This window comes from Pteropus medius, unplaced genomic scaffold (assembly GCF_902729225.1).
Source record: "Pteropus medius unplaced genomic scaffold, Ma_sr-lr_union100, whole genome shotgun sequence".
NCBI lineage: Eukaryota > Metazoa > Chordata > Mammalia > Chiroptera > Pteropodidae > Pteropus > Pteropus medius.
Window position 1 is genome coordinate 4641778 of NW_024346150.1, and position 27676 is coordinate 4669453.

The window sequence follows — 27676 nt, forward strand, 5'->3', positions numbered from 1 at the left end:
AGTACCATGTGATGTACGCATTTCACTGTATATTGTTATTTTAATAGCTTTTAGTGATTTATATTAATAAATTGAATGTCTCCTCTAAGATTTTATTATTTACATTTTTTTTTTTTTGAGAGAAATTACCCTGAGGTATGGTTACACAGAGGTGCTGAAAAGAAATATTTGGTAATGGAAACTATAATAAAAGTAAAAAGGCAGTTTCTAATTCATTGTTGTTTTCCAAGCTCATTTTTTGAGAACTTAAGGCACATTGCCAATAGAAGCACGTTATAATATAGAAAGTTCTGAAGCTAGCAAATGAACATCTAAATATCCTATGATACATATTAAATATGTTACTTGGATCAGTGGTCCCCAACCTTTTTGGCATCAGAGACCAGTGCTCCTATGAGAATCTGATGCCTGGTGATCTGAGGTGGAGCTGAGGTGGTGATGCTAACGCTGGGGAGCGGCCGCAAATACAGATGAAGCTTTGCTTGCTTACCTGCTGCTCACCTTCTACTGTGCGACCCAGCTCCTAACAGTCCATGGACCAGTACTGGTCTGCAGCCCAGGGGTTGGGGATCCCTGACTTAGAGCATTAATTCAGCTATCTCAAACCAGCACATGTAAAGTGTGAGTAAATGTATTTGGATTTCCAAATTGAGAGTATTTTGCCTTAGCAGAGGGAGTGGTGATAGCTCTGGATTTCTCCATCTGGTAGATTTGGATTGGAGAGGGATACAGATCCTTAGCAGCAATGCCACAATTCTCCAGGTGTTCAAAACTGGGATGACTAGCGGGCTGAGAAACAGTTGCCTCCCATTATATTATATGTAGACTTCATGTTCATTGGGGAGTGCCTATGCTCTTTTAAGAGTGAGTTTTCATTCTTGCCTCTCTAAGGTTTAATTTTTGAATATTACTTTCCGTGAAGCTATAGTTGAAGATAAAAGAACTTTCTAGAAGAGGAAGAGCTGTGTAGATTATGAAAGATATATGTGTCCATGAGGACAATAGTTTTGTGAAAAGAATTTTGACTTTTTTGGGGGTTGTCGTGTACACTTTCAATGATTGGATATTTTAAGAGTAACTAGTAACCTGTTAAAAACATTTTGAGTAATCGGATAAAACTAGACATTTTAAAAATCACTTCTTTTTGTTGTTGGGTCGGGGAATCACTTATAAGGTCTACACAAGTCCTGCTGCGTACTCTCTGGATCGCATAGTTGCTGGATTCCGAACACGAAGTCAGATGCTGCTGGGTCATATAGAAGACCAAGATGAAGTCATCCACTGCCAGTTTTCTGATAACAGTGATGAGGAAGAATCAGAGGGCCAAGAGAAATCTGATATTAGGTATGTTAAATATAAACTTACTTAATAAACATAATTTTATGATGCACTAAATATATATACACATAGATTTTTTTCATTAAAGTATATCTTTTCCATTTAATATAACAGTAGGTACTTTTTGCTACATACACTGTCAACTAATGTATTATGAAACCAGTGTTTGAACACACATCATCAGTCTTACAATTGAAAAATAATTTTGCTTTTATAGTTGTTGCATTTTAATTTTCAGAGAGAAAAGTTTTGAATTTCCTGATTCTGCTGCCACAATGGCAACAAACATAACGGAATTTCCACTGGGTCCAACATGGGTGGGAATATTAGTAAAATTCTGTTTATTTTCTGTAATTAATAATTCTTTTAACATTACTGTCAGTTTTTGAGGAAGCTTAATTTGAGGGCAGATTACCAGACACTAACGACAAGTTACCTTTGATCCTGATCATTTTTTTTCAGAACTAGAAGTCACTCATGGATTCAAAAGTCTGGCTCCCTTTGTTCTCTTGTTGAACTGAATGATATTCATGATCAAAAACAAAAGTCAAGTTTGGGGAATGAAGGTACACAGACTTTATTAAGTGATTTAGATTGTAATGTTTATAAGACACTTCTCTTTTTCTTCAGTCAATAATTTAAGAAGCATCTAGGAGTTCTTAAAGACAAGAACTTGGTAAGGGTGCTTTCTTGGTTGGCAGAACTTCATGTTCTCTGTTCTCCCTCTAATTTTTCACTCTTTTTTACTCCTGAATAAAAATGTTTTTTTCCCACTGATCAATTCTGGCAAGAGTTATAGGCTAAATCTCTCATAATAGGGATTTTACATTCAAACCTATGTTAGTATGCATTGTACTCTTGACTATTTAAAAATACATCTTAAGTAATTTACTAGGTGTCTGCTTTCCTGCTTCACTGTCACACATGCCTACCATTAGTGATGTATTTGGCATTGAAGCCAAATTAGTCTGTATGTGCTCATAATGTTGAGTACACAATTGAGAATTTTTATGCATCAAATAACAGCATAAAATATTTATGTTGCAAAAACTATACTAGGAGATCTTAACTCATTTATCTGGTGATGACTGGTAAAAGCACAAAAAGTAAGAGTATAGAGAATATAAATAACATGATAAATCCTACACTATAAAAATAGCATTTTTAAGAGCCTATGCATGCAATTTTTAACAAAAAATTGACTGTGTCACAAAATAAATTTTAAAATGTACAGATACTATGTATAAGTGCGAGTCAAGTAGCCATTCCTGAACTGTTACTGCTCTATAGCTAGTTAAGAAACTTATGCCAGAATGTAAATCAGTGCATTAGCTCCTTTGCTGAGGAATTCTCTCTATGAAAAAAAGGTCAGCTGAACTAAAACAGCGACATAGTTGATTTATGTTCCACTGTAAAATAGTAAGAAATAGTGCCTGGCCCACAGTCTGAGTAGTCTGGTATAGACAACATTCTTTGATTACAATAAAACTAAAAATTAATATGAAAAAAATTCAACCTTCTACCAGGAGATTTCACACTTTTCGTAAATAACTTGTTAAAAACTCAAATTGCAGAATGTCTAAGAGCAATGAAAAACTATATCAGAACTATAGGATATAACTAAAACATATATATATGTATACACACACACACACAGGTTTATCCTGTAGTTCTGATACAATTAATGAAAACTCCTTCTGTAAGCTAGAAAACCAAAGTCCCAGTGGCTGTGTAATTTTTTTTTCTTTCCTTCCCTGTCTCTCTTTGTCCTTTCCTCTGCTACCTCTGGACTGCTGTGTCTGCTTTTGTTTTTCAGCTCTACTTCTGTTGAATATTACAGAAGCAGATAATTTTTTCTCAGTTTTGTTTCTTTTATTTTAAAGATTTAAAGATTGAATGTCTCCAGGAGAGTCAAGAGTTGAATTTGCAAAAATTAAGGAATTCAGAACTCATACTTAATGAAGCAAAACAAAAAATGAGAGAACTTACAATTAACATCAAGATGAAAGAAGATCTAATTAAAGAATTAATGAAAACAGGTAATAGTATCCTGTAAACAGCTGATATAAGAAAGAAAAGCTTCTAAAATTATTCTGATGTTGTAACATTTTAGTTTTTGATGCTCAAGACTATCTATGGTAGCTTGGAATTTGGTATACCAGGGTGTGTTCTAGAGCCAGTATATGGAGGTTAGTTATTAAAAGAACTTTGTTATATTGGGATTCATCTATGAATTGTTTTAACCAGTGTGAACCCCTGTGCTGTATTGAAACTCTGTGGCACTTAATGTTTTCTGTCACTTTTTAAGAAATGTACTAGGCATCTGGGAATATGTCTTGCGATGGTTTTCTAACTCATTTTAGTAATTCTTTATTTTAAATAATTAGTCTTCATTTTCTTGGATAGTTCATTTTTAACATTAATCATAAACTTTATATTTCAAATGTATTTGATTTTTATCCCTCTAAAGATAAAAGGATTTGTTCTTGAGAGCTGTTCTCTTGACTGAGCCAAGCTTTTAGCTCTTCTCCTTAGTCCCAATTTCTGCCAGATTGGGCATATGTATCATATCCTCTCCTCACCCTCACTATGTTAGGCTTGCCCTAAAAAGCACTTCTCAAGCTTTTTGGGTCCCTCCCCCATATATTGAAATTGTGAGCCTTGAGTAATTTGAAATTCAATAAAGAATTGAAGGAATAAGAGATGCTAGCATTTCTTTTCCCCAACTCCAATGAAAAACAACTCTTTGGTCACATTTAGGGGAACTGAAGGAAATATTATCTTCAATTTTATTGGCTACAGTTACACCCAAACTACATGAATTATGGTGGGTCCCAACTGCTCTGCCAGCAAGGGAAAAACCAGCCTTCCCACTTCCTCCTTTTTCCTGCAATGTTGCTTTCTGGCTATCAGTTCTTTTTCAGTCTCCTCTCCCTAGCCACTGTCCCAAAGCGCTTCTTTCCTCATTCCTAGTGACGTATGTACTGTGCATCATCCCGGCTCCAATATCCCAGATGTTTGAGTTTGACCATGTCCCTCCCTCACAAGCAGTATCAATGCCAGTAAACCTCTCTTAGGAGGATCCAGGAACTGATTTAGGGGTTTAAATAGCATCTCTATTCCCAAGATTTCAAGGTACTACCTGTTTTTCTTTCAGTTAGGTTATCCCACCATGGAATATCTCACTAAACTACTACACTTTCATAGCCTGGCATACATATCCTGGTTGCCTTAAAGTAGAGGGTACCTGAACTCACACAGAGAAGGTCCTCTCCTTACTCATTAGAACCAAGTGCATTTTGGAGCTTTCCTAAGGACCCTTAGAGATGGTGACTAGCAAATGAGTTAGTGTACGCTTACTTTTCAAAAAAGCCCCCTCAATGAAGATTTTTCCTGAATAGCACCTTCAGCCAACATTAATAACAGTGATAACTATACTGTATTTCATCAATTCTAATGCATATTTTCACATTTTAATATCTCTGAAATCAGGATACATCTTACAATCTACATCTTGCATAAAAATGACAGTTTTATATCATTGGCGTAACTACATCTTGCATAAAAATGACAGTTTTCTATCATTGGTATAACTGGCATTGTACCTTTTTTTTTTAGTAGTTTATAGAATATTGGTATGTTGAACACTTTATAGGGTCTTAGGTTCATTAAAATATAGTAGTCATATGTATTTTAAAGTTAGTCGAATAATTATAGAGTTGTAGAGCCAGAAGACAACTGACAGTGCGTTTAGTTCAATAACTCCTTTTTATTACAAATGAAGAGATTTTCAGTATAGCAGTATGACAAACTGTCCCTGGCAGTTATTCATCCCATGACCTCTGGACTCTTATTTCCTACTGCCACAAGTTTGCTAATCTAGTTCAGGGTCAATTGACTATTCAAAAATCTATCAAAACCAAGTTTTAAGGGCCAGTAACGGCTTAGAATGGAGATATAGAAATATCTTATTCTATTTTTTTTTTCTGTTCTAAACATTCACAAGAAAGGCATTTAAAAAGAATTAATCTTTAACAAGTTCAATGGAGTGAAAAAGGAGAGGGCCAGCTCTAAATTAAAAGATTCTTAAGAGACATAACAATCACAAATGTATCATGGACCTTGTTTGGATCATGATTAAAATGAACCAGTTGTAAAAGACATTTTGAGAAATTGGAGCAGTCTGAATAGGGACTGGTGGGTATTAATATTGTTAGGTGTGTTAGTGACTTTTTGGTTATGTCTATATTTTATATAGATCCTTATCGAAGTATACATAGGTAAGATGATATGACATCTAGGATTGCTTTACAATTTTTAAGCAAATTAAAACAAAAAGGCATAGATGAAACAACTGTGGCAAAAATCTTGATAACTGTTGAATCTGGGTGATAGGAGTTCATTTCTCTACTTTTCTCTACTTTTGGTATGTTGAAAATTTTTCATAAAAAAAGAGAATGGAGGGAGACAGATTATGGATATCAGGAAGCTGAAGTGTAGTAAGCAACAGGCCAGAGAGTAACCCCAAATATCCTAACTGAAGTTTGATGCCAGCAGAGCTAAACTGCATACTCAGAGGATCAGAAATGTCACACTAAAACACAAATAAGAACTAGTATGAAGATTGAATGGCAACAGATGGAAACAGTCATTAAAGAACTAATTATTAAGAGGCCAGGAGCAAGATGTGTTTAATGGGGATGGGTGGGGCAGCTGGGATTTTCTTTATTATATTTTTTTGCAGCTGAGTTTTTAATGTGATGCCTTTTAAATAGTTATACTGCCTAGCTGGATTTTTAAGAATAGAGCCTTTTTATGTTTTTGCTGTTTTACTTAGTTTTTTTTTTTTTTACATAATTTGTAATTGTTACTGCTGTTATTATGGTGAAGGTAATGATGCCAAGTCTGTAAGCAAACAGTATTCTCTGAAAGTAACAAAACTTGCACATGAAGCAGAACAGGCAAAAGTGGAATTAATTGAAACAGAAAAACAACTACAGGAACTGGAAAATAAAGATCTTTCTGATGTTGCTTTGAAAGTAAAATTACAGAGAGAGTTCCGTAAAAAGATGGATGCCGCAAAGCTAAAAGTCCAGGTAATTTAAAAAATGTAATTGAGAAAACTTACTAAAGCTTTCTGCTTTTCAATATTCTTGTACCTAGTTAGGAAAGAAGTAGGATTCAGTTTTTACCAATAAGACGAATTGGAGGGCATCTTTTCTTTTCCAGAGTGCTGGTAGGTGTACATAATTTCAATCTGGGTAGTATATTTCTGCCTTCAAGAAGTACATTATTTTAATCTTTTTTATCAAAAACCATATGGTAAGAAATAAAGATAACCACAGAGATAGTGCCCTTTTCTGAAGGACAAAAGATTAATGATTATATAATACATATAAAACATCTGGTGCATTTATGGCACTTTGTAGACATTCAACAAATAACTATTTCAGACAGTTTTCTGAAACTATAACTGGCTTAAGAAAGGTTAACTTGTGAGTACTATATTCTTAATTTCCTAATACTGGAATTTGTTATAACTTCAAATAGCTACAGTTAAAAATTCTGTTATGAGCAATATTCTATTACAGAGAGATTTTGTGTAATGAAGCCATTTTCAGATGCTTAGGTATGGTCAGAGTGCTTTGTTAGTCTGATTATAATGAATTTGCTAGAATACCTTTTTCATTCCTTTTCATTCATAATTTATTGCTTTCAAATTGTTTCCATTGTAGGTAGAATGGAATTGTAGGTAACGTATTTAGAACATTATTTATTTATTTTTGAAACTGTTCCACGGTTATTTTCTTTCAACAAGGTTAAGTGTTCACTGTATACCTCCTGTGTGTCAGGTCCTATTCTATGTGAGAATGGATAGGTGTACAGACCAAAAATGTCCCTCCTCCTAGGGTTTTGTAATGACACCTCAAATATCTGGACATCTCCACTAAAATATTTTACCTAAGTAGCCTCTCAAGTCAACATCAGATTTAAATAATATGACTTGAATGTTTGAACTGATTAAAGGAAGACATAGTAGTTGTGTACGTCATACCTTCCACTTTCCTAAAGAATACTTACTTTCACATAACAATTCACCTCAGAGTATCTTGGGATCAATTCTTTTTCACTGTTCGACCCTTTAAAGTAAGGCTGTGATATTAGCCTTACTTTACTCATTTTAACAGATTAGTAGAACAAAACAAGATTTTTCCTTTGTATTTATTAGGAAATTTTATTTATAATTTCATAGTTTTATATCCTAGCTTCAATTCTGATTATAATTCTTATCCTTGATATAAATAATAACCAGAATTATTGTTTCTCCAAGGAGGTTATTGTATTTATCCTATGCATCTACTGTTTAAACCTTGTTTACGGATTTAGCAAAGATTATTTTTATAAATTCTGTATCTCACACAATTAAAATGGTTGAGATTAAAAGATTAAATGAAAGGTTATTAATAGAGTTTGTGAATTACCATGAACTTTTTGTTTTACATGTTTCTCGCAGCATATCCTTTTCTGCTACGGATACTGATAAGGAAAGGAAAGACACAGAACTTATTTAAGTTCAAAAGAAACATCTTATACAGCAGAGGACTAAAACAAGATTCCTATGTAGTTTTAGAAATTTTTGTGCCTTTGACATATCCGTGCACAACTGATGGGGATAGGCATGATAAAGACGGTGAAGATGGTAGTACCAGTTGTTAAGTGTCTACAAAGTGCCATATACATACCAGGTGTTTTGTATGTATATTGATCATTATTTAATCCTTTGAAGTGGATATTTGTACCCTATTTTATAAATGAAGAAGCTAAATTTTAGAAAGATAAAATAACTTATGCAGGGTCACATAGTTGTGATGACAAAGGTTTTCAGTATTTTAACATGTACCATTTTAAATATTGAAATATTAGTGTTTTTTTGTATAATTGTTTATAAAACAAATATTTTTTAATTTTAAAAATCTAAAATCTGTGTCCTTTATATCTTTAGATATATATAAGCTACATTAACATTTTAATGCTAACAGATGCACTTTTGAGCATCTGTGGAATAAGTGCAAAAGACAATGAGAACTTCTCTCACTTTTAAACTAGATTTTCAGTACTTATACTGATATTTTCAGTATTATGTGGAAAAGACACTAAAGTGCTAGTATTATCGTTTTTGCTCCAGTATTGCAGATATTGTAAAAATTATATATATGTTCAGTTTTGTATTGTTTTAATTTTTACCATGTACATATAATATTTTTAAAATTACTTATTAATAAAAAGCAAAGAGATCAGTTTTATTGTCTTTGGATGTCAGCATTAAGAGGTCTTATCATTCTTTAATTATGGTGGTTGCCCAAACTGTAAAAGTAGAAACGTAGAAAACAACTGTGCATCTATCAAAAACAAATTGAAATCTAGGCAAAATGCCTACCCTTGCCACTGAATGAAAAGTTTGTTTACTTGAGGTTTATTAAGTTTATTTTATGTGAGAGGTGCTAGTTTTCATTTTAAAATATTCCATATGATCCTAGGTCTTACAGAAGAAGCAACAAAATAGTAAGAAATTGGCATCGCTTTCGATCCAAAATGAGAAACGTGCTAATGAACTAGAGCAGAGTGTAGATCACATGAAATATCAAAAGGTACAGCTGCAAAAAAGACTTCGAGAAGAAAATGAAAAAAGGAAGCAACTGGATACAGAAATTAAGCGGGATCAACAAAAAATCAAAGTAATATTGTCATACTTTCCTGCTAAGCATAATATGGAATATTAAATGGCTCAGAGCTAAGGAAGCTAAGGGCTTGAATCATTTGGTTTGTGAGGTATCTAATCTTGACCTGTTCTTGGTTGCTGTCCTCATTCATTTTAAAGCTTTGTTCATCTACATAGTAAAACCTATTTATTGAATTCTGAGTACTATTTTGAAGGCTTTAACTTCATGAAAGAAAGTTCAGTGACACAGTTTTTCAAATGAGAGCCTTAACTTTCGTTATGGCGGTCAAAAACATAAATATATAAAGCCAACTTTCAAAATAACATCTAACATTTGAATAAGACTTCCCATTTCAAAGTGCTTCTAAATACATTGCCCATATGATGTCATGGAAAAAAGTACAAGGTAAAATGGTTCAATTTCATTCACAGTGAGCAAACGAGAGAGAACACCTGTATGCCTAGCAATTCTATAGAATAGATTGGGATGGGGAGGAACTAATGGTGTCAGCTTGGAGCAGGGCTAGCTAGCATTGGTTCAAATCCAAGCTCTCCCATTTCCTAGGTGGATCATTTATTGAGAAAATCACTTACCGTCTCTGAGTCGTTTATTCATATCTATAATGGCATTAATCATATTTGCCACACAGGGCCCTCTTGAAGAAAGAGCAAGATGATAACGATCATAAAAACAACAGTAACAAACACTTATCTAGCACTATGTACCAGTCTTTTCTGTTGAAATGTTAAGCTTAACCCAGAGCTTGGAACATAATTGGAGATTTCCTAGACATTTGATTTTGGAATATAATCTATTCTCAGACCTGAAAACAAAATCCATAGAATTTAGTGATAGAAGGGAACTTAAAAAGCATTTAAACCAAGTTACTGATTGTTTTTTTAATTGAGATGTACTTCATCCATTTAAAGTGTACAATTAAATGGATTTTGGTATATTACATTATTTTTATAAGTTGTGGTAAAATACGTAAAACATGAAATTTATCACTTTTAACCATGTTTAATTGTACAGTTTGATGGCATTCATTACATTCACGATGTTGTGCAGCCATCACCACTATTTCCAAAACTTTCATCACCTTAAACAGACACTGTGTGACCACTAAGCAATAACTCCCTATTTCCTCCTTCCCCCAATCCCTTGATAACCTATAATATACTTATGTGGCTATGAATTTTCTTATTCTAGATATTTCATAAAAGTGAAATCACAATATTTGTCCTACATCTGGCTTATTTCACTTAGCTTAATGCTTTCAAGGTTCATCTACATTATAGCATATATCAGAACTTCATTCCTTTTTATGGCTGAGTAACATTCCGTTGTATGCATATACCACATTTTGTTTATCCATTCCTTTGTTGATAGACACTTGAGTTGTTTCTGCCTTTGGCTATTGTGAATAATGCTGTGATAAACATTGGCATACAGGTAATTGTTCAAGTCCCTGCTTCCAATCCCTTTGGAACTGAAATACCTAGGAGTGGAATTGCTGGATCACATAGTTCTATATTTAGTTTTTCAAAGAGACACTTTTTTGATAGTGGCAGCACCAATTTACGTTCTCACCAGCAATGTACAAGGGTTTCAGTTTCTTCATATAGTAGCCAACACTTATTTTTTATTACAGTCATCTAAGTACATGTGAAGTGGTATTTCATTGTGGTTTTGATTTGCACTTCCCTAATGACTAATGATGTTGAGCATCTTTTCATGTGCTTATTGGCCATTTGTTTATCTTCTCTGGAGAAAAGTCTATTCTAGTTCTTTGTCTATTTTTTAATTGGATTGTTTGTTGTTGAGTTGTAGGAGTTCTTTATGTATTCTGGACATTAAACTCTATGAGACACATGTCTTCTAAATATTTTATCCAATTCTGTAGGTTGTCTTTAAAGTGTCTTGATAATATTCTTTGATGTAACAAAGTTCTTAACTTTTTACGAAGTCCAATTTATCTGGTTTTTTTCTTTTGTAACTTGTGCTTTTGGTGTCATGTCTAAGAACCCATTGCCAAATCTAAGATCATAAAGATTTATCCCTGTGTTTTTTAAAAAGAATTTTATGGCTTTAGTTCTTATATTTAATAGGTCATTGATCCATATTTAGTTAATTTTTGTATATGGTGTGAGGTAGGGGTCCAACTTCATTCTTTTGCATGTGGAAATCCAGTTGTCCTCTTTGAATGGACCTGGTACCCTTGTCAAAAATCAATTGGATATAGATTTATGGATTTCTAAACTCACAATTCTATTCCATTTATCTATATGTCTAGCCTTATGCTAGTACCACACACACTGTTTGATTGCTATGGCTTTGTAGTGAGTTGTGAAATTTGGAAATAAGTCCTCCAACTTTGTTCTTCTTTTTGAAATTGTTTTGAGGCTATTTGAGGTCCCTTGCAATTCCACGTGAATTCAAGGATCAACTTTTTCATTTCCACAAAAAAGGCCATTGGAATGTTAATATGGATTTCACTGAATCTATAGATCTCTTAATGGTATTGACATCACAACAATATAAAGTCTTCCTATCCATGAGCATGGAGTCTTTCCATTTATTTAGGTCTTTAATTTTATAATTTTACAATTTTCAGTGCATTAGTCTTTTACTTCTTTGGTTAAATTCCTAGGTATTTTATTCTTTTAGATGTTATTGTGAATGGAATTGCTTTCTTGATTTCCTTGAGTTACTCATTCTTAATGGTAATAATTATTATTATGGCAGTAGTTAAGATTTATTAAGTATTTTCAGTCAATACTATGCTGAGCACTAATGGACTTTATCTCATTAAATCTTTTTTTCTCCTATATTTTCAACTTTTCCTTTTCTCCTAGAATCAATCTTTAAACATCTTAGATTTTTTCTCATCCTAATATTATCCTCCTTCAGCTTTATATCACTTTCTTCTCCCCTTTATAACTAAACTTCTTGGAAAAGTTTACTGCATTTGTTTCTGTTTTCTTTGCTTCCATTCATTCTCTTATCCTCTCCATCGTGGCTTCTGGCTCCCAGCTCTACCATCTATTTCAGAGTTCACTAATGCTGAGGAGTTCAGTAGTGCTCTCTCTGTCACTATAGTCCTTATCTTAACACCTCAGTTGCATCTAGCACAGTTCACTAGTCCTCTTATCTTAAAATATTTTCCCCTTTGCCTTCGTGAAATTTCTCTCTCTCTCTCTCTTCTTTTTCTCTTTCCGATAGCATAGGTCCTTTACAGACGGGAATTCCTCAAGGCTCTAGCCTGTACCCTCTTATCTTCTATACTCTGTCCTGGGTGACCTCATCTTTTTCCACGGCTGCAGTTAAACTCTGACAACTCCCACATTTAATCCTTAGCTCCAGATTTGCTCTTTGAGCTCTGGATTCTTATATCTAAATATTTACATCTTCATTAGGTTGTCCTGTAGAAGAATTTATGATCTTCCTTACTTATCTCCCCACATATCCCCTCCCTGCTTCTTTCACAGGGAAGAAAAAGTAGTTTTCCAATGTGCTTTACATGATATCTCAATCTGTTCAGCTGGGTAAGCTAGAAATTTGGCAGTCATCCTTGACTCTGTCCTCTTCTCCATCACCCATAGCCAGTGAGCCACTAAGTCCTATAAATTATCTTCTAAATATCTTGAATCTGTTCAATTCTCATTTCTACTGCCAACAACGTAGTCTCTTTGTTACAGTCTTTCCTCTAATGTGAGGATCTTTTGGTCTGTCAGTCTTGGGGTCTTTGGGTCTCAGCTTCTCATCTCTCATTGGTCATGGCTTAAAACAATAAGACAGCACTCTAATCTGTTTTGGTCAGAGTGCAACTCTGTAACTTAAACTTTTTACATTCTTATGTAGAACAATTTTGTTTAGCCATATTTCAGATTTTAGGGAAATGACCCATTCAAGGAGGAGAATGAGTATTCCAGAAAAAGGAACAGTCTACCCCAAATATAGTTTATACTACTTCATACAGAAACAAAATATGCTTAAAGTCCTAAAGGTCATCTTGCCCGCTGTTTGGAGCTAACTTTCTGATACTCCTCTTGGTCCATTTTCCACTTAGATAAGCCATTTCCAGAGAATACTATACTTCTGCATAGGTTCTCCTTTGAGCCGCAGTTCTTAATTGAAGTCCATGGAGGAGCTATAAAGAAAAGTTATAAGAACCCCTGAAATAGTGGGCCATAGTATGATCTTTGGTTTTTTACTTCTCTAAGCACCAATTTCCTCATCTATAGAATGGAGTTTATAATAATCCTTGTCTCGTAGGATTATTGTGAGGATTAAATGGCATACTTAAATAGATGTAAAAAAAACCTAATACAGTGCCTGGCACACAGTTATTTTAATATAACAGGGATTACAATATAAGAGAAAAGCAGTAATATCTACTGCAACATGTAGAAGAGGGAATTAGACATACTGCAGTATTCTTTTAAAGCATATGTGGAAGAACAGGAATAGTAGAGAGTCAAGTTTAAGGTGCCTTTATTTCAGCAACCTGAAGTTGCTGTGACTATGACAGGCTAAATTATAATAACTATGAACTCTAGATCTAGGGAGGCATGAAAAGTTGATGGGTAGTAAAAATAATAAGGTCCAGATTCACTCATAATGCAACTCAGGTGGGCATAAAATATTTATTTAGTCCATAGCAGATCTATGTTCTTTATGATACCCCCCGCCCAACCCAATTCAGGTGATGATAATTGCTGGAAATGTGGTGGAAACTAACCAAATGTTCAGTCTGTTTAAACCTATTATGATAATTTAAACATTTCCTTTGAATAATTCTCAGCTCTCTTGAATAAGAATATTTAGTCTTTTAGCCTTTTGCTCCCTGTGCCCCTCTCCCGGTGTATGTAGTGGTCAGGTGTATAGCTTTTATTGCACTATTGTATGTAGTGGTCAGGTGTATAGTTTTTATTGAATTGAGAGAGAAGTGGCCCCCTGAGTTTTAGTTGGTTCTTGGATGTGACTGGCTGGAATCTGCTCTCTCTTGTCTACCTTTTCCTGCTGGCCCCTAATGATGTAACCTGTGGCTGGTATAACTCATAGTCTGGTCATGCTTTCAGTTTAGAGCATGGAAGTGCTTTGACTTCACCTCATAATGGCATTATAAATCCCCACTGAGGCTACTAAGTCTTCTATCTAGCTTGGTAACCTCGTGGCCTATCCTCATCTTAAGTTTTGGTGTCAATTCTCCATGATAACTGACCCCCACTGGCTCTTAACTCAGGATCCACATCACCTGAGGTCGAGGGGTCCAATTAGTCTCTTCCTGAGTTCTCAGCTCTTTCAGCAAGGCTGAGCAGTCTGTGTGGGTGTGAGCCTCTGCCACTGCAGCCTACTTTCTCTCACTCTTCCCTCAGTGATAACCTTTAGGTATTACCCCGCTTCTCGGCCAGTACTTAAGAGGAAAATTAGGACACACGTCTTACTGTCTCTTTTTTCTCCTTTCTGCTGTTCCCAGGGCTGGATAATGGTAGATTCTTTTTATTTCCTTTTTATCAGTACTTCTGAAATTACCTGTGGGGAAGGTACAATTTTTATTTTATTACTTATTTGTTATAACTGAGTACTTTTTAAAAACATGAACTTGTAGAAAAATGAGATTAAAATATACTATAAAAGAGTCCATCTTTTAATTATTAGATTCAATAGATATAAAATTATTCTGTCAAATTGCTATAAAATTTTCTAAACACTTTCAATTTCTGTACTTATCCATCATGGACCAGTAAGGGAGTATGTGGACAAGCCAACTTTGATTCATGGCCTCCCTCCCGATTCCTGCTAAGCGTGAGTGGTGACAGCGGCATCTTCTCTAAATTGCAGGAGAGCACCAGGAGCATTGGGCCTCTTGATTTGACTCTTGAGATGTGGATGGAAACTAAAGGAATTTGGAAAATACTCTTCACAGGACCATGGTCTGTCTTGCAAGGCTGTTCTCAAGCTCAGAGTCTGATTTCTACTGTCATAAATTCTTATATCCCTATGGCAGATAGACACCTTAGGTGGACTAATTGAATGAAAGTAATGAGCTCAGAGAGGCAGATGAGAAAAACACATTTATAATTTTCAGACTCTAATCCCTGTTACACTAATTTGTAACACTGGGAATGAATGAAAAAAATATTTAGGTTTGTTAATAAACCCTGATTTCTGCTGTGAGATTTTACTGCTTCAGCGAGGGGCTAATGTTTTCTTCTCAAATAAATACCTCAACCTTCATCTATTTATTTTTTGTAACTAAGAAAGCAAATATTAATACAATGATTATTTCATAAATATTTAATGATGCCCACATAGTAAAAGCCATAGGTGTTTTTGATTTCTGTCTTCTACAGGAACTAAAGTTAAAAACAGAACCAGAAGAAGGTTTAAAACTGAAAGCTGAGGACCTTGATGCATTGAAGATGAAAAGGAGAAAAGGTTCATTTGGAAGTATAGACCAACTCCAGGTTTGTCAATTCTATTTAGTATTTTCTGGTTTTTCTTCTATTTGATGATTGTCTAAATAACAGTAAAAAGTGGTGAACTCTGATTAAAATCTTCGAACAATAGATTTTGCCACTTGAATGCAAAACTTCTAATATGTCTTCTGAAACTTTTCTGTTATTAAAAAATTACTTTCTCATCCAAAAATGTGCTGTATTCTTATTTTAGCAGAAGTGGGTTTATTTGAATGCTGTGGAATGTAAACATGAAATCCATGTTCACTAGATTGTATTATTTCCATGTCAGAACTGGTTTATTCCCATGGAAACAGATAATGTTTCTAAAAATCAGAGTTCTCCATTCAAACATAACGAAATAGTACATGCACTATATGTAATATATTAAAAAGCTATTGTTTTAGCTCCACATTTAAAAAAGAAATCCAGAGCATTTGAGATCTTGCTTCCTGGAAATTGATGTCAGTTTGGCTCAAATAAACTCTTATAAAAATTTTAAAAAAAATGAAATCCATAAACTAATAAAAAACTTCAAATAAACAAAATTTAATTTTATGTAAATTCAAAATAGCAGTTCTAAAAATCTTACAGAAAGTAAAACACTGCCCTTAAAATTCTAATTACACTCAAATGTAAATACATCACCTTAATTCTGAAATTTTATTTGTTCTCTCTTCCTAAATTTTATATTATAATAGTAAAACTTAAGACATGAATGTATAGCACATCCTCAAATAATATCATTTCATTAAACATCATTTCATAATAATGTTGATGAGATGCTATAGGAACTTAACTCGTTTATATTAGCCTATGGTAAAATCATTTTTTATACGTAGTTTTGCTTAAAGTCGCAGAACCTACCAATGATATTTAGTGAGGACTTACTGTATCCCAAGTTATTTATTTTACTAGCATATTTTAGAAATTGGTTAAAAAGCATTTCTAAGTGGAAAGGGTCTGTGGGGGAGTAGGAGAGGTAGGAATGCATGAAATAGTGAGATCTATTTTTAAAATGTTAAGTATCTAAATTTAAAATGAATACAATAATAAAAAGATTTCTGCAGCTTATACTGACTGTATTGTATTAATGAAAAACATTTCATGTTTTTTAATGTTGCAAAACAAAAACCTGTTTTCCAGAGTTTGACTCTAAACATGGACAAGATTTTAAATTAATCAATATGAGTATCCAGAGAGCTTATAATAGAACACTGATTTGATATGAAGTTCCTTTATAAGAATTTAAAATTAGAACTATATGATAGGAACTTTTGCTATAAAAAGAAGACAAATCAAGAAACTTTCAGAAGACTTAGTGAGATACAGTGGATTATATAAATTATAACCTTTATTATATCAAATGCAGAAAAATCCGTTTATTTTTTCTCTAAAAAACCTGTATTTTATATTAGCAGACTCCTACCCATTCTTCAAAGCACAGCTAAAATATTAACTATCCTGTTGGGCTGGCAGTGACATTTCTTTCATTTCCCAGACAGAACTAATGCTGTTTTGGAAATCTTTCTGATTCTATTTTATTTTAGAATTATTTGATGTTGACAGCTACAGTGCAGAGTGGATTTCCATGCTCCAATATCTATGTCTTCCACTGTGTGTATTCATTTATTTACTTCATTAATTGATTGACTCAGGCATTCCTTTCAGCCATTAATTTAACATTTTATTGAAGGCTAGTCATAGGCCAGGCAGTATACCAGGCACCTGGGGACAGAGAGATGAAAAGTACAGTTCTGAAATCAATCAAGGAGCTCAAGTTGGGGAGACAGACTGTAGAACAACCAGCAGTGTTAAGTGCTGTGATGCAAGTATGACCTCTATGACAGAGAAAAAGTTCTCAGCCTGTTCTCAGAACTAACTCTTAATACATGTGAAGAAAATTGTCAGCCTTTTTTTGGTCAGCCTAAAAAATTCCAGGTTTGAACATAGTTGGGGAGTAAATTTTAATTCCTTACAAAACAACACAGCAGGATGTTAACTGGAACCATGTACTTCTTGACAGTTCTAGACAGGATGACGATTTTGTTACTCTCACTAGTAGTTTTAAAATATTCATTTAAGGTGTTTCAGCCAATCTGAAATTATGTTATTACCATATAAATTTTATGGCAGAAGAAAAGCAAGTAACATTTCTTTGAAATTTTAATGTAGAAATTGGATGAGCAAAAGAAATGGTTAGATGAAGAAGTAGAAAAAGTTCTGAACCAACGCCAAGAATTAGAGGAGCTGGAAGAAGACTTAAAGAAACGGGAGGCTATAGTTTCTAAAAAGGAGGCCCTGTTACAGGAGAAGAGCCACCTGGAGAATAAGAAGTTGAGATCTAGTCAGGTATTCCATTTAATACACTTTCATTTTGGTTGTAAGTCATATAAACGAGAACTTTTTTCTCTAAGAAGTAAACCATTGTGAAATCAAAAATCAAAAGAACTCTTCTGGTTTTAGATGTATTTTGCTTATTACTACTTATCTAATGACCATCACTAAAATCTATTGCAACTTTGAAGTAAAATGTTCAGTGTTCTGCTATGTATGATTTATTTATTATTAACTTTTTTTGGTACTTTTTAAGTTGTGGTAAACATAAAATTTACCATTTTGACCATTTTTAAATGTACAAATCAATGGCATTAACTATATTCACAATGTTGTACAGCTGTCACCACTATCTGTTTCTACAACTTTTTATTACCCCAAACTAAAATTCTAACCATTAAGCAATAACTCCCCAATTCCCCTGACAACCTCTATTATTAACTTTAGTGGATATTTTCAAAATAAATTGTACTATTTGATGCTGTATAGTGATGCTGTATTGATAATTTGGAAAAATAGACTTGAAAATGATCTAGCTATCACTACTACCTAAAGTTAGGGGTTTGCAGGGCTCCTATAAAAGAAAGATTTTGTGTAATGAAGATTTGTTTGTTTTTCACATTATAAAGACTTGGAGACCTTTACAAAAAATTTTGCTGGAGGACTTGGATTTTATGAGCCAAAGAAGTGGTTTTGTGAGGGAATTTGCCTCAATTTCAAGTTTTGAAAAAAGAATGACTGTGAAGGGACTGGAAGGCCCAGGAGATACATTATTTGATATATCTACACATATTTTCAACAATAGCAGCATTATCTAAAAATGAAGCAGGCTTGGAAAGGACTTTCTGCCCAAACCTTTGCCTCCAGCAGGCCTTGAGTCCAAGGTCAATCTATACACTGAGCCATGAAACAGAGAGGATCAGTGACCTGCCTCTATTAAGTCTGCCTTTCAGCCAAAATCTAGACCAGTCGGATCTCAGTTGACAGTGGCATCTGCTTAACCTCTCCACCTCAATATAACAGGTAGACAGGGATGGGGACCTGTACTTACCTGTGCTTTGTTCTCCATTCCCCAAACATGTTGAAATAGCTATTAGCACCAAGCTGCAGGACACAGGGGTGGGGGCACCCCCTCTAACTGCTCTAGATGCTGGTGCTATACCCACGTAGCTTGCTCACACTGGCTGTCAGGGTCAGGTTTTAAAAGCTGTCCCTCAAAACATGTAAACAACAGTGAAGAATATTAACAAACTAAATATCAAGTGAGTAAACAGAAGAAAATCCTGGGACCTTTATGGTATATTCTGTATCATAGAAGAGAAAAGAGTGGGGGAAAAGCAATGAGGAAGAAAATCTTCTTCCTGAAATAAGTTTACTTCATGATACAGAAAAAAATGAAAACAACTGTTTTCTAGTTTCAACCAGATGTCTTATTTAGGAAGAAGGACATACTGAGATAGTGTAAATAAATGAAACCCACAATAGATCAAAGCAAAACTGATTCTTTGAAGATTGTTTTAATGAAACAGAAGAGAAATTGAGACTGTTATACTGCTTAGGTTCTTTTCTGAACAAAAGACATAAAAAGATATCTTTTTTTCAATGTTTAAGAAATACTTATAAGACTTGATCATAAGCATTTCAGACAAGGAATATGATATCAAAAAATATATTCATACCATATACAAATTTAACTCAAAATGAATCAAAGACCTAAGTGAGCAAAACTATAAAAATTGTAGAGGAAAACATAAATCTTTGTGACCTTGAATTAAGCAATGGTTTCTTGGATATTATACCTAAAGCACAAGCAACAAAAGAAACAGATAAATTGGTCTTCATCAAAATTAAAAACATTTGTGATGCAAAGGACACTATTAAGAAAGTAAAAGGACAACCCATAGAAGAGGGGAAAATATTTACAAATCATATATCTGATTAAAGACATGTATCTAGAATATATAAAGACCTCTTACAGCTCAGTAGTAAAAAGAAAACCCAATTAAAAGTAGGTAAAGGATCTAATAGATATTTCTCCAGAGAAGATATACAGATGACCAATAAGACATGAAAAGATGCTCAGCATCCTTAGTCAACAGGGAAATTCAAATAAAAACTTCAATGAGCTACCACTTTACACCCACTAGGATGGCTATAATCAGTAAAATAGATAAGTGTTGGTGAAGATATGAAGGAATTGGGACTTTCATACCCTGCTGGTAGGATTGTAAAATGGTTCAGTTGCTTTAGGTAACTACACTATAGTTCCTTAAAAGATTAAATATAGAATTACCACATGACCCAGCAATTCCACTCATAGGTGTATATCCAAGAGAAGTGAAAACATATGTCCACACAAAAATTTGTACATGAATGTTTATAATAACATATTATTCAGCAATAGAAAGGAAGTAGTGTTATTACATGGATAGTAGTGTTATTACATGTTATTACATGGATAAACCCTGAAAACATTATATTAAGTGAAAGAAGCCAGTCACAAAAGACCACATAGTGTACGTGAAGGTAGAATAAAGATACTTTCAAGTGAAAAAATTATCTCCCACTTGGCCTGTCTCAGGAAACTACTAGAGGGTGTACACCACAAAAAAGAGGGCATAAACTATGAAAAAAGAAGACTCTGGATCCTGAAAATGTGATCCTACATGGAAATTTCCAGGATAATACCGAAGGGGAGTCCGAGGACAATTTATCCATTGTGGAGCAAGAATATGGAAGCGCCAAGCAGAATGTTTCCAGAAATGAATGGAATGAAAAGATTTCCTGATTTAAGTTTGATGAAGTGAAAAAATAGTGTTGAGAAGAATTTCATAGTTCTATTAGAGAAGTATTAGTTATAAGGTATAAAAAAAGTTGTATCAGATGGAAGTATGATCATTTTATACTAGATAGTTCAGATCTGAATATTCACAAAGTCATGTAATCTAAATATTGATTTAATACATATTGGAAGAATGAAGAAAGGAGAAGTAGGAAAGAGAAGGCATAAGGGTGCTAGATCCTTATCTTCCATAACAGTCAGTAGGCAATATCTAAAACTGATAATGTTATTTAGAAACATGGACATAAACACCAGAAGAAACAGCAAAAACTCTGAAGATGATTGTTTCTGGGGAACCGAACTCAGGTGAAAGGGCGGAGTAGGCCAGACAACGCCTGGTAGTAAATTCTTTGTTTGAATTTCCATATTTTTAAAAAAAGATATTCAACTTAAAATTTTAGGAAATGAAGTCTCCCGCCCCCTCAGAAAATTTATGGAACAAAATAATGTAGAAGCTAAAAATATATTCTTTTAGTAATTTTCACTATGTTTTTTTTCTTTCTAGCTATCTGCTGTCTGGATTTCTAGTAACTGTTTCTGGGGTGACTGGTTGATTGTGTCTTTTTAGGCCTTAAACACAGATAGTTTGAAAATATCAACTCGCCTGAACTTGCTGGACCAAGAGTTGTCTGAAAAGAATGTACAGCTCCAGAGCAGCACAGCTGAGGAGAAAATAAAGATTTCAGAACAAGTCCAAGCCCTCCAGAAAGAAAAAGATCAGCTACAGAGAAGAAGAAACAGTGTGGATGAGAAACTTAAAAATGGTAGCGTGTTATCACCTGAAGTAAGTCAGTATTCTTTGGAACTGGAAGTGCTGTATGATGGATCACTTGGATGATTTCCTCCGACTTTGTCACTTAAACATAAAAATGATAAATCTGATGAACTTTGTTTCCTTGAAACTTTGTCAAATGTAATGTTTACCTGGCCCCATAATCCATGCTTGACTAGAGACTGCGATGTCCTCATGCCAGGGACTGGGAGACTAACACTTTACTTGAGTCTGGTCTTTTTCAGCCAGGTTTCTCCACTGAACTCACAGAACACAGAAAATGATTTGAAAGACTGTCTCATTTCTTCCAGAGAGGGCACCTTCCTTCTCTTTGGGCATCTTTCTTGAATGATACTAGGTACTTTATTACATAAAATGGATGCCTAGGGCATTAAGGGTTAATTCTTTTGTGTTACCTTGGTTGAGAAAGGCCCAATGTTCAGGTGCATATTCCACACTAAGTCCCACCTAGGTAGATACATAAAATCCAAATTTCAATAAAAATAGCTTTTAGAGTTTTCATTTAAGGGAGCATATAGCTCCTCTTTATTTTGTTTTAAGCTATATAAAAGATATTTCATTTATTGGCTAGCAAATTGCTCCAGGTTTTGTCTTTTTTCAGAATTTTACCTCACTTGGCAATGGTACCTGTACCTTACTCTATCAGACAAAGATGAATTTTTGAGCCTGAATTTTCTCTGCGAATATTTGTTGTTGATGTCCTGTCATTACCAAAGCAAGAGAAAATTGCTAAGAGAAAGTGAGTAGCTGGGAATCATGTACCTTGCTGAATCTTGTAGTGTTTCAGATTGGAACAAGTATGAGAGGAAGTTAAGGGGTCTGGTTAAGAGGTAACAGGAGAAAGAATTTAATGATATCAGATTATTGTTCATTGAGTTGATGAAGGGAATTGAAGACTAAGTTGATTGGGGGCTATGTGGCATCATAAGCCCCCATGCCCTGTTGTAGAACTTAATTTAGGTAGCTGTGCAGGGGATCACAGAATGAGGTTGTCCTCCCAAGACTGTTTAAACTGGAGCCTGAAACTTGTAAATTGGAAGGTATGAGAGCCTAAGATACAGCAAAACATGTTAAGTATTTAAGGAAATCTTGCTTGCCCAAGGCTGTTATTGGGCCCTATAGAAGAAACAAAAAAAGTAAAAAGCATTATATTGCTCTTGAGAAATTCATACTCTATCTGGAGAAAAGAAACTGAAGGATAAGAAAACTCTAAACCTGAAGAACATAAAAAAGCAAGTTACAGATAAAATAATAAAACTATACTTATGACATTACTTATACAAAGCAATGCAGTGACCATTTGGGGGAAGACTCTTCTTCCAATCCTTGGTGGATTGGAATCTTGACCCCAATTATGGAAAACATGATATGTATTGGTTGATATAAGAAAGGAGGTCATTTTATAGTGGTTACTAGAGGGTAAGGGGGAAGGGAGAGGGGGGAGATAAATGGGGTAAAGGGGGTCAAATACATGGTGACAGAAATCTCACTATGGGAGGTGAACACACAGTGTAAATATATATATGCCTTACTGTTAAAATGTATAGCTGGAACTTACTGGATTTCATTAACTAATGTCACCATAAAATAAATAAACATGAAAGAAGGCTATTTTAGATAGACTACCATTAAATAAGGCATAGAGATGGGAATGAGCAAGTTATGTTTGCAGAAGGCTAGAGGGTCCATTGTTATCATCGAGAAATAGTTAATATTTCTTGTGGAATTCTGTAACTAAAAACATGTAGGGTTTTGTGGTAAAAATAGAGCACTGTGCATGCTACGTATATAGTAGCCACTCCGGATGGGTGTGAGGGAGTGGTGAACCTCCTGTAGTTAGTGGGGTTCCATTTAGTCATGTGAGCTTCTGTGCACGCTTCTGCATGGTTGGTTCTTAGTGTAGCTTTCAAGTGGGCTGTGCTGTCGCACTATTTTCAAGCCAAGGTTAATATTACCAAATAAATCTGCCAGTAGCAGATCATCAGGGGATGCTGATGTGACACAAGACCTCAATAAAATCTAGGTGGAATGGTTTGCTGTTTTGATGTCTTTAAATTTGCCTAGAACTATTTTCTCTTTCCATAATAAAACTATTTTCCTAATTGTATTACTTTGTGGGAAGTGATAGATTTTAGATCACTATACTAGTACAGGATTGCTCAACAATTTCATGTAAGCATATCAGCTCCTTTTTTTGGTAAAATCCAGAAACTAAGATTTTAATAACATTTTTCTAACAATGCAGAGCAGTTGCCTAGTGAGATATAAAAGAAAATATAAGAGTTATTATATATATCTATGTTTATTTTATTTTTAAATTTTCAATTTCATGTTTTAGGATTAGAAGCTGCATATAACTTATTGAGAAATATACATATATGCAGTTCTTGCTCAAAAGCTTTTGTTGGTTTTGTTTTACTGATAGGGGTGTATGATCTAAAAGGTTTGGAGACCACTGCTTTAGGTCCTTGTTACTCTCAGTGTGGTCTCTGGGACCAGCAGCAACAGGATCACCTAGAAATGCAGTGCCTCAGGCCCCACCCAGACTTGCTAAATTAGAAATCTACATTTTGACAAGCTCCCTTGTGCACAATAAAGCTTAATACACAGCTCTATGATGAAGCATCATCAATTGTTGATAATCTATGGTTTGTAGCAAATATTCATTGTGGGACAGCTTCCCACTGCCACTCATTTGTCAACCTAGACCTACCTATTGGTGGGTTAGAGAGACCCACAAATATTTATACACTGCAGTCTCACTGGAGCTGGCTAGTCTCAGGGCTCAGTAGTCAGTCTACCTTATGTATATTTTTTTAATGCCATACTATGTTTCTTTAACTTACATCTAAAACTATAGGAACTAAATTTGTACCAAATTGTTCTCAGCCACATAGAAAGGCAAACTCCACATTGGTTTTTGGTAAAATATAATCACAGTATGCATTGTAAAGTCAAATATGTTCTTTGAATAATTTATTTTCTAGTTTCTCATTCACCTGGTACCTTTTGGGATTCAAGTTTGTTTTCTTAAAAAGGTGAATATTATTTTCTTTCTTATGGATTGATTATCAAATCATCAAATTCTTGATGGTTAATGATTGCACAGAGAAATAAAATGGCTGTTGAACTTTTATTTTTCAAAATAGCTCTTTCAGGAGATTTTATAAAATGGCTTTTAAAAATAAGTATTATTCGACCTCCCACCAGAATAGGTTATTACATACCATTTCCCCAAATTCCAAAAAGAGAGTTCTGGAAGTCACTCTGTTCTTTAGGTAGGTCAGAAATATTGACATTATTTTCCTTGAAATGCTGATGGAGAAGAGTAGAGAGAAATACTTGGGTTATGTAACCAAGACATAATGAAAAATTTTTTTTCTCTTCCTTCATCAACTCATTCAGCAGACACTAAGTATAACTGTGTGATATGCACTGTGCTAGGCAATAAGAACATGAGGATAGACAAGACACTCGGACCTTAATGCACTTGGTCGAGGTGACCTCCACCGCATGTATAGGTAGGTATATACATACACATGTGTGTGTATATATATGTGTATGTATATATTCAAGTCTCAGCAAGTCCAAAATAATATCTTACTAGAGATTTGGATCCCTCCTCACCAAATAACATGTTATTCCGATAGTTCAAAGAACTGCTAGGTTTTCTGATAGAGATTCATCAGATTTTTTTCCTACAAAGGAAATCTCCGGCTTATGAAAAAAAATGTTATGCTGCCACCATTTTTAATGCCTGTGTAATCCCTCTAATGACACCTCATAGAAATCTTATGAAATGTTTCATGTCCTTAAATCCTCACTACTTTTTTAAATACCATACTGTGTTTTTTCCCTTGAGGCTCTCCTCTGATTACTAGTTCTTAATAACTTATTCTAAGTCTATTTCTTCTTTCTCTACTAGCAATATATTGTTTTAATAGATCCTTGAAGGGACATTGGGGTGTATTTAGATCTCATTGATACATAATAGGAACTGTAGGGGCTATGGAGGGAGGTATATGACAATACTGCTAATCCCGTGGGCTGAGGCTTTGAGTGTTTTCCTTGGTGATCAGCATTTGCGGTATGACTTTGGGATGTTTCATAACTCACCTAAGTTTTCTGCCTCTTTCATTTTACTACATAAGGTGTATTACAAAGATTCAAGGTTACGTTATATATGTGTATGCAAACATTGCATTGTATAGCATAGCAAGTGTTCAATAAACATTTTCTTAACATTTAGTAGAAGAAAAGTAATATCCATTAGACTCAAATACAGCAGGTCTTTGAAAAACATCACTTCGTTCAACATCATTTCATTATAATGTTGGTGAGGAAAAAAAAAAAATGATTCCAGGTCGGGGCCACTGTCTCTGTGTTTGCACATTCTCTTCATGTCTGTGTGAGTTTTCACTGGGGACTCTGGTTTCCTCCCATATCCCAAAGAAGTGCACATTAGGTGAACCTGCATGTCTAAATTGTCCTAGTCTGAGTGAGTTTGAGTATGGGTGTGAGTGGCCCTGAGATGGAAGGGCGTCCTGCCCAGGATGGGTTTCCACCTTGCTCGCTGAGCTGTCAGGAGAGGCTCTGGCTACCCATGACCCTGAACTGGAATCAGCAGGTTGGAAAAGAATGATCTTGTTTTTATTAATCTTTCTTAAATGAATTTATAGCTCATATGTTTCAATATTTAATATTTGAAGTGTTTTGGGTCTGTCCTTAGAAGTTTGGTGATGTTTTGGTGGCCAGAAATATGCTGTAGGAACTCTTGTTTATATCAATTAGCATATGGTAAAATTGGTTTCATTATATGTCATTCCTCTTAAAGTCAGTTTCCAAGAACCTATTAATGAGATCTTAGTATATGACAAAGTCCAAGTTATTTCATTTAAAACGAGTGATTTCTGTTATGTTACACCCAGGAAGAACATATTCTTTTCCAACTTGAAGAAGGGATTGAAGCTTTGGAAGCTGCAATTGAATACAAGAATGAAAGTATCCAGAGTCGCCAGAACTCGCTCAGAGCTTCATTCCAAAACCTCTCTCATAGTGAAGCAAATGTCTTGGAAAAACTCATTGGCCTGAATCCTATTGAGATTAGAGCTATTCTTTTCAGATACTTCAATAAGGTTAGTTTTTGAGGGATAGATGATTTTCTTATAAAGAGGGATCAAGATGCTTATATATCTAACATTTATAATTTTAAAGGAAATTGAAAGGCTTAAAGATTTGATGGTGTAACTCTGCATGGATTTAAGCATGATTTCTCTTTACAGTACTGAATGTTGTCCTCTGAAAGCTCTGTGATCATCCAAGTATGTAGGCCTACCTTTGTGTGGTTCTTAAAGGGCCTTTTGAAAGAATAACTTTTTGAAATAGTTTTAAAAATTAAAGAATTTAAGCTATATTCTTCAGTCACTACTTCTTGGATGTTTTCTAGATTTGGATGTTACTACTCAGCATTCATGAAAACTCAAGGGCCCTCCAAGCTTGGGTTCCTTTTCCTTCATTGCTGTAGAATAGGGGTACATACACCTTCTTATCACAGCCTTGGAGTTGATGTGGAGATGAAGTGGTACATCAGTGGCAAAGACAGTAATAGATTTTAGCATTAACTTGAATTTAAATATTTACTAGTATTTAAATATTTTATTTTTTTAATGTATTCGACAATTTAATGATTCAGATATATTTCACAGTACAGAGAACTATTTCCATCTTTTCTCTAATATCGTCTCTAAGGTATATATTATGATGGGCTAAACGAGTAGATAACTTTTTTCTCTGAAAAGTATATGCAGTTCTAGGGAATATCAGAAAATTAATGAAAAATAAAACATTCTGTTAGAGAAGTGAAATAAAGATGAAAATTAATGAAAATGTTATATACAACACTCTTCTTGGTTAATTACTGTTGGTAGTAAGCTACTATTACTGATGAGAGTACATTCTATTGTTGGGTGTGTGGAGGGCAGAAAAATAGTCGAATACTGTCTGAGGCTTTGGTATAGATAACTCTTTTGTGGTGCTCTTAGATCAAAGGTTCTTAACCCCAAGTACCGAGGTCCAGGTCAGTGGATTTTCTGATCCTGAAAACTATTTGTAGAAATGAGTATTTTTCTAAAAAAAAAAAAGGTTATTACATTATTAACAAGCTCTGTGACACAAACATTGTCTG

At 34.3% G+C, this 27676-nt stretch overlaps 1 protein-coding gene across 4 annotated transcripts in view; it reads left to right on the forward strand.

Annotated features, from left to right (window-relative positions):
• Nucleotides 1–27676, forward strand: part of KIF27 (kinesin family member 27) — a 68343-nt gene that overhangs the window by 30043 nt on the left and 10624 nt on the right. For all 4 annotated transcript variants that reach the window (XM_039875666.1, XM_039875665.1, XM_039875668.1 and 1 more), the window contains 9 exons: nt 1175–1344; nt 1801–1904; nt 3222–3377; nt 6229–6434; nt 8877–9074; nt 15416–15529; nt 17696–17872; nt 21268–21483; nt 26421–26627. In XM_039875666.1, coding sequence (XP_039731600.1) covers nt 1175–1344; nt 1801–1904; nt 3222–3377; nt 6229–6434; nt 8877–9074; nt 15416–15529; nt 17696–17872; nt 21268–21483; nt 26421–26627 — 1548 coding nt within the window. The remainder of the gene's footprint in view (nt 1–1174; nt 1345–1800; nt 1905–3221; nt 3378–6228; nt 6435–8876; nt 9075–15415; nt 15530–17695; nt 17873–21267; nt 21484–26420; nt 26628–27676) is intronic.